This window comes from Nuphar pumila, chromosome 8, assembly GCF_984573655.1.
Source record: "Nuphar pumila chromosome 8, dmNupPumi1.hap1.1, whole genome shotgun sequence".
NCBI classification, from domain to species: Eukaryota; Viridiplantae; Streptophyta; class Magnoliopsida; order Nymphaeales; family Nymphaeaceae; genus Nuphar; species Nuphar pumila.
The window spans coordinates 123340772-123353866 of NC_143256.1; the positions used below are offsets into that span (position 1 = coordinate 123340772).

The 13095-nt window shown below is 40.8% G+C and overlaps 1 protein-coding gene across 1 annotated transcript; it reads right to left on the bottom strand.

The window, feature by feature from the left end:
* Positions 1-8959: 8959 nt before the first annotated feature.
* On the bottom strand, positions 8960-12852 carry LOC149830547 (protein THYLAKOID ASSEMBLY 8, chloroplastic-like). Its single transcript, XM_090016596.1, has 2 exons — positions 12430-12852; positions 8960-10055 (listed from the first exon to the last, which is right to left on the bottom strand). Exons 1-2 carry the CDS (start codon positions 12796-12798, stop codon positions 9666-9668), a joined length of 759 nt encoding a protein of 252 aa, XP_089872722.1. The 5' UTR covers positions 12799-12852; the 3' UTR covers positions 8960-9665.
* Between the last annotated feature and the right edge of the window lie 243 nt (positions 12853-13095).

The following is a 13095-nucleotide window of genomic DNA, read 5'->3' on the forward strand; positions in this document are numbered from 1 at the left end:
TCCGGGTCGGACCCGACTTGAACTGGATCCGGGTCAGATTTAGTGTAAACCGAGATCGGGTCTGACCTGGTATAAACTGGATTCGGGTCTGACCCGGTACTAACCGAATTTGGAACTTCTGATTAGATCCAGACTCGAATACCTTATAGGTCCGGACCGTAACTTGATCCAAAAATGAATCTGGGTCTTCCAAATTAGACCCATACCCGAATACCTGATGGGTCTGTATCACAACTCGATTCAAAATATTTTGGATCTCGACCCAGTTAGAAAGGATCAGACCAGACCCAAAACCAAATGGGTCCGACTCTAATCTAATCGGATCAGATCCTATCACCGACCTAGACCCCAAATAGATCTGGGTCTCTTTAGGAGATTGGTTCCTAAGCTCGATCCAAAATGACAGTTCTGACCCAGACCTGGACCCGATACTAAATGGGTCCGAGTCTACAGGACCAGACTCAGACCCAATGCCTTATGGGTCCAGGTCTGGTCATGAGACAAAACCGCAGACCAGATCCAAGGTAGATTCGAATCCTATATATGGATCCAATCCCAAAATGGATCATACCTAGACCCGAACACCGAATGGGTCCAGGTCCGATCTTGGGAACTGATAGTCAATGGATCCAGACAGACCCGATCCACCCAAAATCCAGAATTGGATCGGGTATGCCACCAGGTCAGAATACCCGATCCGGTCATCAGGCGTTAACACAGAAACCAGAGGTTTTTTGTTTACACAACCCCGAGAAACTGAAACGGTTTCTCTCCTTCGAATGTCACGGCGACCCACGATCGCTTGCCGACGACCAAACGTCACCCCACGACGACTCCCGCAACCTGAGTTCACTGGCGATAAAGAAAATCCCTTCGATCCTGGCAGTTTGAGGAGGAAAAGAGGAGAAGCATGTCACCCCTTCGGCGATGACCCACGTCGCAACACAGCGACAGACACCGACGGTCGGCCGAAAGCAAACGACGATGACGATGGCAACCAACAGTCGCCCCTTCCGGCATATCGCCCCACGGTGATCAACCCGATTTCCCCCGGCAATGGCTGACTCCACTCCAACCCCACGGCTGAAAGATCAGAGAAAGGGGTTTTAATTTGTGGATTCCATGCGTTACCAGACGGATGTTGGCAGTCCGACACCCTCCTGGTGACGTCTGCAGCGACACTCTAGGTGATATCCTCGGTGACATCATGAGGCAAAAATTTGACGCCAGCAAAGCCCCCTGCAGCCCGACGGTCACAGGTAAAACCCTCAATCTATTTTTTTTTAAATGAGGGTCATCGGAGCTGCTACCGCCACCGGCGTACGGTTACCGAGAAAGGTAGTCACCCTGCGGTGATTGTCACCATCGTCCGATGACCAACATCGCCCCACGGCAACGGGCGATCACCATAGGGTGGCTCTGTCGCCAATGAGGGTTGTTTCCCCATGGCAACAGTCTATCGAGAAAGACTGTCGCCTCACGGCAACAGTTGCCATTTACTGGCGACCAATGTTGACGAGTTGCCAGGAAACACTGTTGCCCCACGATGACAGTTCAGTCTGTTGCAGTCGCCTCACAGTGATAGACTGCCGAAAAAACAGTCACTTCACAGTGGCTATTGTCGTCAACCTACGACCTACGTCACCTCATGACGACAATCACAACAAACGACAGCAGGCTCGCACACATCCACGTGCAGCGGTATGCGTGGTAGTGGGCCCATAACCTAATGTTAGTGTTACTTGAAACAACATACACAGAAAGCATACCTGCAAGTGTATCTGTTGATGCTACAGAGTGTGTGTGCGAATGTTCGGCGTTCTCCTCATCTGGTCGACGCCCATGATGAGCCTAGGCCTTAGGTCGACGATGAGCAAAACCTTATACCACGTAAACCCGAATGTGAAATTTGGGTAGGCTATTACCATGAATCTCTCTTCATCTTCGTAGCAGCCAACCCCCTTATATAATGGGGAAAGAGGCAGTTATGTACGTAACTGCCACCCACTATTTCCTCATTATAGCCCACTAACAGTGTCAAACTGGGTCACCCAAATGGGTTAGACCCAGATCCGTTATGTCCAACAATCATCTTGGCTTTGCTGCCATTCAACATTTTTTTTTTTTTAAAGGCAAGCTGGGGACCAGTTATACAAAGCTACCAATTGGGATTTGAATGCACTAGCTACTACTACGATATGGCCCAACGGTCGTATTCATGTCTTCCAATGGGAGATTTTTTATTTAATTTTGTAAATTTATCCTTTTGGGGTTGGTCATATTGACATTTATGAGGCCAAAAAGCAGTTGACATTTTGGGACTATATCTTTGGGTGAAAGCCAAGCAAACAAATACAGATATTATAATGAAGGGGTGGGCAATGGATAGGGAGGTGGGCCAAACCGGCTCAGCTTATCATGGGTTGAGTTTGGGTCAAGATTTTAAGTTATGATCTGTTAACTATTGGGCTGAAACCTGACCCGTTATATACATGATTCCAACTTGGGTTGACTTGCGGGCTATCAGGCTAACCCGATGAGCCTGTGCGACCTGATTAATTGTTTAGTAGGTGGTTGAATACAATGAATAGCAACTTAATAACTATTAGTCATTTACTTAATTAGTTGCATTTATTATATGAAAAATAAAAAAGATAATTAGATGAGTGCATTATTTTTTCATTTAATGCATTGTTTTTGGTATTATAATAATTAATCTATAAAGTTCATTTGAAAACAACCGACAAAATGGTTTGGACCGGGCTGGACCAACCTGCTGAGCATTGACTTATTGGGCTAATGGGCTGCTCTTCAAACCCGAGCCAGTTAAGAATCGGGCCAAAACCCGGCTCATTATCAAGCCATCTCTGGGCCGGGCTGCACTTAAAATCCAATGGCCGCACTTGACTCAAAAGTTAAATCCCTGCCCTCGGAGTAGGGGTGGCAATTTCTGACACGACCCGCCAACCCGCCTCTTAGGCGGGTTCGGGTTGGGCTTAAGCCAACCCGTTTAATAAACGGGTCGACCCGCGTAACCCGTTTATTAAACAGGTCGGATTCGGGTTGGGGGTATGCCAACCCGCCAACCCGGCCGACCCGTTTAATAAACGGGTTAGGCGGGTGGGTCAACCCGCCAACCCGCCAACCCGTCTGCCCGACCGTCAACCCGCCAACCCGACCCGCCAACCTGCCTACCTGCCAACCCGATTCGTCAACCCGTCAACCCGACCCGCGAACCTGAAAACCCGTTTACCCGACCCAACCCATTTATTAAATGGGTTGGCGGGTCGTGTCGGGTTACCCGTTTATTAAACGGGTCAGGTTTGTGTTTGCCACAGCCGACCCGTTTAATAAACGGGTCGGGTTCGGGTTGAGGTATGCTGACACGCCAACCCACCAACCCGACCCGATTGCCACCCCTACCTCGGAGCCTATGTTGGGAATCAGTTTTTGGAAGTGAGTCATGAAAATAGAACCTTGACCGCTCGTCTGTCTGTCAAGGGAGACGGTCATGAAAATTAAAACTTTTTTAAATTTTTTTTAATAGCCAAGATAAAAACAAACACTTTTGATATTTGAGCCCAAGATCTCTTGGTCATGACAGTGCAACTTAGCTATCCGGCTATCTCCTTGGCAGAACAAATATATTTTTTTAAAGGCAAGCTGGGGTTTGGCAGACCCCACCAGTTATTATTCAATGTACCACTGGGTTTTGAACCAGCAACGTCCAATCTGGGACCCATTGGAGAGCCAATAAAAGCCATTTACCACGTCCAACGACCAACACAGGTTTGTTGGCCGGATCATCCAAGCTGAGTCGGTGGTAGACTAACAGTGTGAATTGGTTGGATTTGGGCTGGATCTTATCAGATCTCAATCTAAATCAGAAATATAAACATCAGATCTGAGCAGTTAAAATTGAACTCAGCTTTTAAATACATGTGGTAATACTGGATCCAGAATAATAAAACAAAAACAAGCCGTTTATATGTAAAAAAAAATACAATTGGGTTTGGTTTTAATTCGGATCAACTTTAGATCTGGCTTAAAATGCTGATCTGAATCTGACCGGAAATCGAAAGCAATATGATTGAACAAATTCACCATGAGCCGGGTTTGGGTCAAGGTTTTAGGCCCTGACTCATTAGCTATCAGGCTGAAACCTGTCCTTACATAAATGGGCTGTGCTGGGCTAGCCAGTCAGCACAGACTACAAGGCCAACTAGATGGGCCTAAGCTACCTAATTATTTTTTTTTAGTAGTTGATTGCATAGTAACTTCATAACTATTACTATTCATTGATTATACGAGAAATAACAAGTTAATTAGTTGAGTGCATTAATCTTTTATTTAATCCATTATTTTTGTATTATAAGAATTAATTTATGAACTTCATTCGAAAATAACCTACAAACAGGTTTTGAGCAAAGCTGGACCAACCCACCTAACATTGGTCTATTGGACCAATGGGCCGGGTCATGTGTTGCTTTTCAAACCCAACCTGTTAAGAACCGGGCCAAAACCACACCCATTAATAAATGAACCGGGTCATCTCTGGGCTGGGCCGCTCTTAAAATCTGAGGTTCTAACCAGGCTTGAGCTGGTTTTAATTATGCGTCTATATTTTCTTTCGGCCAAACCATTTTGCTCGGTTGTATTGGCATAAGACTTTTAATGTAAAATACCATTGAATTTCAAATATTTTTTAAAATCATTTGACATGAATTATTCTTTTGAATCTATGAACAATAGATATATTGGTTTTGGATTGATTCTTAAAGAGGTTATGAAAATTTTTAAAGATTATTAAAACTTAATATTTGTGCATAAGAAAGTAAATCCAAGTATATCTAGAATAGTTATCCATAAATATTACATAATAAACATAACCACCTTTAAAGGTAATGGGAGTAAGACCCCAAACATCTGAGTGCACTAATTCAAAAGATTTAGATAAAAAAAACTCTAGTTTGCAAATAAAAGGAGATTTTTATTTTGCAAAGAATGCAATCGGTACAATGAAAAACTTCATTACAAATTATTTTCAAATGTGGTACAATATGCTAGGATGACCTATCCTTTGCAAAAAAATATTCAAGTTTTGCACATTTGTAACAAAATATATCTTTTGGATTAATCAACTGATTCATATAGTAGAGATCTTCCTTCCAATGACCTTCTCCAATATGATTCCATGACTAAAGATCCTACACCTAACATCAGCTTGCTGGGAAGAAGACACTACACCTATAAGCGACAATTTGGGAAACCAAAAGTAAATTCACGTTAAGTTTTAGAATAAATCTTATTTTAGAAATTGAAAAGTTTGAAAATTTATTGAAATCCCAAATTATTTTTATGTCAAGAGACGACCCATTGGTAGTAAAAACACAAGTTTTGCTTGAATTAGTGCTATAATCGATAAAAAAAAAATCATTTGGAGTCATATGAAAGGATGCCTTGAAGTCCAAAAGCCAAGAAATCTTACCAAGATGTGAGGATGTAGAGACTGCGAATCTCGAGATAGAGGAAGTTGAATTCCTGAAGAGCAGTTGTAGAGCTTTCACTAATTGAGATAATGTCATGGTTTAAATGGATTTGGAATCTCCACCGGTCCCACTCTTGTTCTCTTGAGAAGTCTCTACTAACGCCACTTTTTTCTTATCTCTATATTTGAAGTTCGAATAATATGGCTTAATGTGCCCCAATTTTATACAATTATGACAACTGATTTTTTTTTTACCGTCATCATTGCATGACTTCCTAAAATAAGGTTTGGTAAAGAGAGGAAGCTTATAGGTATTTGTGTTGGTCTTGAATCTAAATATGACCAACACATTATCTATTGTCGCTTCAAATTAAGACAGATATAGTCTTTTCTCTATGAATAATATTCAATCATACTTGTTCAAACTTGGGTCTAAGACCCCTCATGAATCAAGAATTTGTTTCTTCATTTGAAGAGCGTTCTCCCAAAGGCTCTAACTTAGCCATTTGATCCCAAAGTCTTTTAAGAGTGATATAGTACCCTCTAATAGATTTATCTCCTTGCTTGCAATTGTAGATGTGATCCTCAGCTATGCTTTTTTTGTATAAGTTTGTTTAATAATCTCTCATGCTTTGTCGCTCTTTGTAAATTCAAGGATGTTAGAGCATGTTTTTCATTCATACTTCCCATGAAGAGGGAGAGGGCCTTGGCATGTCCAACCTCTCATTATTTATGGGTTTTGTTGTAGTCCAACAATGCCTTCTTTCGTTTGCTTCCTTTAAGTGCCTCTTCTTTAGATGTTTCATTTTCTTCAATTACGATTTTTATGAGAAGAGGTTGAGGTTCCAGAGAAGAGCCATTAACATGTTGCTCCAAATCTTTGCCCATGATAATTCTTTCCACCGTTGTGACCCACATGTTGTAATTGCTTTCATCAAACTTAATGAGAATAGGGCTACAAAGATATGCAAGTGTGCACAAGTATAACAAATCACTTATGGCCAAGATACAACCTAACAAAAATAGCACAAGCGCCTAGGTAAGTGGGAAAGCGTGCTTCCGAAATACATGGGAAAGCATAATTTTTTAATGGGAAGCGTGCTTCCCTTTAATGGGAAGCGTGCTTCCCATCATGCTTCCCCCATTTTTAAATTTTTTTTTTATTTTTTTCGCTTCTCCCTCACTTCCTAGGTCGCTTCCGGTTCGCTTCCTAGATGATTCCTGATTCGCTAGTGGTCCCCTGCTTCCCGCTTCCTAAAATTTTGAAAGTGCCTAGCTTCCCACTACTGCTTCCTCAACTGGCAACCATGGTTCTTACTACCATCAGGCTCTCATCACAAATGTTGGTTTAGATGGAGAAGTGGCTGAAGTCAAAGTGAAGGGCTCTAAGACAGGATGGATACAAATGGGGAGGAACTGGGGTCAGAATTGGCAATGCAATGCAATGCAAATTTGATAGGCCAGCCTCTGTCTTTTTCGGTCAGCAGCAGTTCTGGAAAATGGGTAACATCCTTTAACGTTGCTCCTGCAGATTGGCAGTTTGGCCAGACATTTGAAGGCAAACAATTTGTAGCACGATTCCCACAATTCCCTTTTGTAGAGATGCATTGGAGAATTGCTACTGTTCTGCAGAAACACCAAAAATCTTCTGTCCAAAGGAAAGAAGAAAAACGCACAAGACATGGTGCTGCTGTTCTGAAAAGTATCTAATCCAAGCATAGATGTGAAAGGAATCAAGCTTGCCAATCAAAGGTGTTCTCATTTGTGATTAAATTCGATATTCTCATAACTTTGTCTGGGGGTCTTTCATAAAAAGTAGTAATATTTTCTAAGAATTCATAAATCACAAGAAAGCAGACCATGATCATTTCAAGAATGACAGCAGGGTCCCACGTGCACTTTGAAGACATCAGCAAGGTGCCCAGATTTCCCATGCCTCTAAACTTCCTACCATTGCATTTGTTTTTCAGAATTGTTGCCTCCACTGCAACAGGTTGCAGGAAAGATGCACATAGAATTGGGATGTTAGCTATTTCTTCATCACCGATGCACCATTGTTGTTAGATATCTAAAGTAGTAGCTGTCACAGGGATACTTCAATTTATGCTGGTGTTATGTCTACCATTCCAGCGTTAGAGCAGTAGCGACATGTTTCATCTTGACCAACTAAACTTTAACAAATCATCTGTTGTTCCATGTATGTTCTTTGTATCAAGCTCCTTCATCGATGGATTTAATGCATGTTCTTTGTAGGATTTTTTGGTAACGATTAGATGCTTTTCCCTACATAGAAGGCAATCCTCACTCATTTAGACGACAGATGGTGCGTTGCATCATGCAAAAAGTGGCATTTTTTTGGTAAAGAAAGCATCACCTTGCATAGAATCCCATATAGGCAACACAAATGCAGGTGGCTTGTGCAAAATTTACACTTTCATGGGCTTGTGAAAGCATTGCCCATAATTGGTTAAATTATATAGTTAATGGTACATTTTCCTCATAGTAATACATTGGTAGGACATCTGCTAGACTTTCCAGTTTGTAGAGAAAGAACAAGAAGAAACACGATGCAAGTTAGGGTAGGAATTGAAAATTTGGTTAAGTGTCAAAACTCTGGCAATGGTTGTCTGAGAGAATGGTGTTGGAAAGGCAGATTGTACAAGAGCAGGATTGGAGTTCCAATAACTGAAGGGCTTTTACTTTTCCACTCTTCCTCCCTTAAATTGCTTAGTTCTCAAACAAAAGGCCTTAGGGAATTCAGTTTCTTTTTTCATTTGTTTTGAGGGCCTACCATTGGAGTGGTGTGGAATCCATTGCATGAGGTTTTGCTTGGGAGCATGTGGAAATGGTATTTGAGAGTGTTGGCATAAGAAGTGCTAACTCAAATTAACTAGCACCATAGAGGTGGTAATTTACAAATTCATCACCAACACCCACCCAGGCATCTACTTCAGTGGTGCTTTCAACTACCATCTAGTTCAATTTTTCAGGCGTATTAAGTGGCTCTTTCCCAAACACCTTCCAGTGAAAATGCGAAAGGAACTACTGAACTATCCCAAAATAGTGCTATAGGAAGTTCCAATATGTGGAATCCATAGCTGTAAACAGTGTCCGTCTCCCAAACAAAGCCTTCAGTTTTTAGAACAAAGAACATATATTAGAATGGAGTCACCAAAAGAAAGAGATCACTACCCTAAAAACGAAATGTTGATCAAATATTATTATGATACGAAAAAGAAGAGCACAAGGACAGTCAGGAGCTTCGGCTGCTTCACAATGCTGTAGTTGGACCAGCAGTGAGTCACTGTGCTCCAATTAGAAACTGGTGCATCTGTATGCAACCCACTATAACATGGGTGACAACCCTGATAAACAGCAGCTATGCAGCAAAAAGTATGTGTGTGTGTGATGGCAGTGAAGCTAGGAGTCATCACCAATATGATTCGAACCAAGTTCACTTGGTCAAGATAGTGTCTCTGACTGGTCCATCTATCTTATATGAACCCAACAAAAGGTTACAAACAGAACCATTGAGCTTAGCACTACACGAATAAAGGCCATGTGCAATTCAATGTTCAACAAACATCGGTAGATGAACTGGATTAGTTTGAAGCTGGTGCAACTTTTCATTATCATCCTCAACCATCATCACCATTATTACTGTTGCTATCATAAGATGGTAGTACTTTACCCTTAATTAGACTAATTAGTAGAGCTAAGAGAAGTCCACGGTAGCTATTAAGTCTAGTCACCCTAACTACCAATGGCATCTGTTTCCATAATCTGATACGTCCAACCCACATGCACATCTTTTAGCTAAGCCAATGGGGAATATGAACCACCATATTCCAGTCTTCCAGCATGGAAGATGTACTATGCAGTTTGGCTTCACTGTATACCAGAAAATTTTTATGCCTCTCAAACTCTCAACAGTCCACAATGGTACGGGTCTTAAAAGGAACTCCTGCCTGCTGCTCAAACTGTTTTGGTTCAAGAACATGAACCAGATCAAATGATGTATGATCTCAAGAAAACAGCAACATCGAAATCCATGGAGAATACCAACAAATTCAGCAGCCGTGACTATTATCTCACATACATCAGAACTTCTCTATGGTTGCACATCTGCATATACTTCATGCCTTCTGAATCTTGTCATACAACAAAATTATGGTAGTCATGGGCTTTCTTCTTTTTCAATAAGGAACTCCAAAGGCACACCAAACTGCTTCTCTGCTTCATGCCTAAGACTAGCAGAAAGACTGAATTCTCCTTTTGAATCCATACCATTTATAAGTACCTTAAATGTTGACTCATCTGGTTCAAAACCCACCTTCTTCATCAAGTCGAAACATTCCATGGCGATTCCAGGCATGTTGAACTCCATCAGGGTTTTCACGAGTGAATTGAAACCTTCATCTTCAGCTTCACAAATCTCAAACTTCATATCTGAGAAAAGAAGTTCAACCTTTTCAATCATTCCGTTCCTTGCCAATACTGTAATTATTTCGGCATACAATGATACTTGAGGTTTGTACCAGTGCTCCTTTCGAACATCATCAAATACCTAAACATGTAAAACAAAATTCAGCAATTGGCATATCGATCAATTTCCATATTGCACAGGAAACAGGAAAATTAAAGTGGCAACCCAGCTGGATTGACTCGATATCTTATGAGGCCACTTTGCCTGGGCCCATATTTCAGCCTGTCATACAGGCATACTGTGAGCCTGCTTGACAAATCAGCATGTTCAGTTTAGCATTGCGATCTGTTTAGGCTGATTTAGACATGATTGTTGATTACCATGGGAAAGCATGACTAACTCATAAAATCTCATCTCTACCCAGTTCCTTTGCTGACTCGGGCACACTAACCTGTATTTAAATTCTATTGAACTGTGTGTGTGTGCACATGTGCACACATGTTTGAGCATCTAGGCATATCCTGTTAATTTCCACAGTCTTTAGTGGATGTCAACAAGTTCAATAAACTAATCTGCCACTAACAAATTCTTAAATATCAAGCTGGCACCTAGTATTTATTGCCACTACCAGTCTAGCAGTTGTATTTTAAGCATTAGATATGAAAATATTTTTTCCATTACAAGTAGAAGAGACAAAAATAATTTGTCCAGAGAAGTAAACCAAATTTATATCAACAAGAAACCTTTATGAACATTAAATTACTTATAACTTCCCAAGTTTTTTAATTTCTTTTTTTATTTCATTTAATTGGCCCATCTTAAATCTGATTTTTAGTGAGAAAAAAATAGTAGGGTTATAAAACAAAAGGTAGTTTTTAATATCCAAAATTGACCTTTCATTTTTTCAGTGCTCTAATGTTCAGCGAAGAACCTTAATTGTTATTTGTTAAGATTCACTGCTATAACCAAAATATGAATATATTTTTCTTAGGACAATTCCGATCCAAGGTTCTCTTCTTGATATCAGTTGGTCTCAAATGATGATTCAACAAGTTTTTCAGAGGTCCAGTTGATTGCAAAAAATTATCTCTACTGATATCTGAAAGTTAAATTTATGATTTATTTCAACTTTACATTTATAAGATTAACAAGCAACGAGCCATCAACACCAAGTTAAAGAGAACTCAAATAAATAACATTCACAAGTACATGTTTCATAGAGATCTGTAGAATATGAGCAATACAAAAATAATCTGCCTAGATGAGAAAGGATGGTTCAGCAATATTTTTGCCTAGATGAGAAAAGATGGTTCAACAATATTTGACTGCCGAAAAGCCATCCTGAATCTTAATTTTTTTTTTAATTCATCAAAATACATAAGTAACGAAAATTCAACAACCTAACAAAAAATTAGAAAGGAATAGGCCTTCAAGATAACAAGCAGAAGTCATTAAAAACTATGGAGATGGGAAAATGTACAAAGCAGGGCAAACAGCTGTATCATCCTCCCTGCAGCAATCATCTCTAAACCTCAATTTACAGCAAAAATCAATTGACTTCAGTAGACTTGTCTCAAGTTCTCCAATTTTGAACAAGTATTAGGCCTCTTTTCATTTTCTTTCTTTTCCTTTTTGATAAGTAATCAGGGGGAATAGCCTGAGATGTTACATGAACCTAGGACCCCTCATTGAAGATATCATAACTCTCTTCCCAAACTAGCTAGCACCATCGAGCAGAAACAATATATCAAACTGTCTTCATGTGTATGCAAAAGGTCGTAGATTGGCAGGAGATGGTAGGTTTGGGATACCGGGATGGTAGATAGACACCTCAATGAGTACGTAAAGTCATTGACAAACATAGACAGGAAATTTTCCCTTTTATGTTTATTCCAAGGGATACATAGAAAAGAAAAGAAAGAAGGAAAACATTTAAAATTTGGAGGAAAAAGAAAGAAAAATTGAGAAAACACAAAAAACTTACAAAAGAAAGCCTTTTATAGGAAAAAGAGCAGACGAAAAAAAATCACCTTCACAAGATTTAACAATCCCATGGAACACCAGAAGTGTTGGAAAATCTTACGGTATTAGCCATTTCATTGGAATTTTGTATCTGAACTAGTACAATAACACTCATGAGAAACAACAAACCGTAAACTTTGCAGGTTAATTAGAATATAAACCCCAAAGAATCATGAAAACAAGTAGAAATTTCAATCGTCCCTGGAAATAATAATTGAAGATACAAGCAATTACTGGTTTTAGATCGAATTGGGGAAAACAAAATCACCATATCGAACAAAAAAGGCACACAGATAAGCTCTTGACACAACAGAAACTCAAATTACATCATAAATTTATACTTGAAACAGATATGGAGGTACCAATACCAATACATGGTCGAATAGCGGAGGAACAATATCAACAACCAAATTCACAAGCACTACATACGGCACGAAATCATTCGGACAAAAAAAAAACGAAGCCTCATTGTAAGAGAAGACAGAAAACCCACCTGGAGTGCCATCACGCACTCGTCCTGCCTCAGCAACTCGCGGAGAACCGCGACCATGTCCGCCTTGATGAGCCGCCGGACCTTGGTTTCAAAGACGCGGCCCCTGGAGACCTCGTCGTTCTTGGACAGCTTCAGGGCGTGGACGGTCTGGATCGCCTCGATGCTGAGGTTGCGCCCTTTCTGCAATGGCTTCCTGTTCTTGCTCCTGTCCCTCATAGTGTGAACCGGCCGTGAGGGTCCGGACCGCCATGGCTGCACCGGATCGGAAGGTCTCGCCGCCGGGAGCTCGGTGAGTCGCAGACCAGCAACCGGAACTAGGGTTTTGGGAGACAGGAAGAGAATTTGGGGCTGGAATTGAACAGAAATCATGGCACCTTCTTTAGACCACAGCTGCAGGTGGGAAGGCTAATCCTCAGCTCGCTTGGTTCTCTATTTTGAGATGAGGTGGTATTTATAGACGGCGGGGAATAATTTGCCGGGAAATTTTGATTAGGTTGGACCAAGATTGCCCTCATGTCTATAGTCAAGGACAAGAGAAGGATATCAGTTTTGACTTTTTTTTGTTCCAACTCGGTTTTTGGACCAGGACCAGTTATGGGTTCGGATTTTGGTCGGATCCGGCCCATACCAAATATGACCATTCAGGTATTGGCTAAATTATCCAGA

Bases quoted from the DNA above. Each gene is read 5' to 3' on its own strand.
- LOC149830547 (XM_090016596.1), bottom strand. From the start codon at position 12,798: ATGATTTCTGTTCAATTCCAGCCCCAAATTCTCTTCCTGTCTCCCAAA. The intron at 10,056-12,429 runs GTGGGTTTTCTG...TTACATGTTTAG, and splicing joins AGTGCGTGATGGCACTCCAG to GTATTTGATGATGTTCGAAA.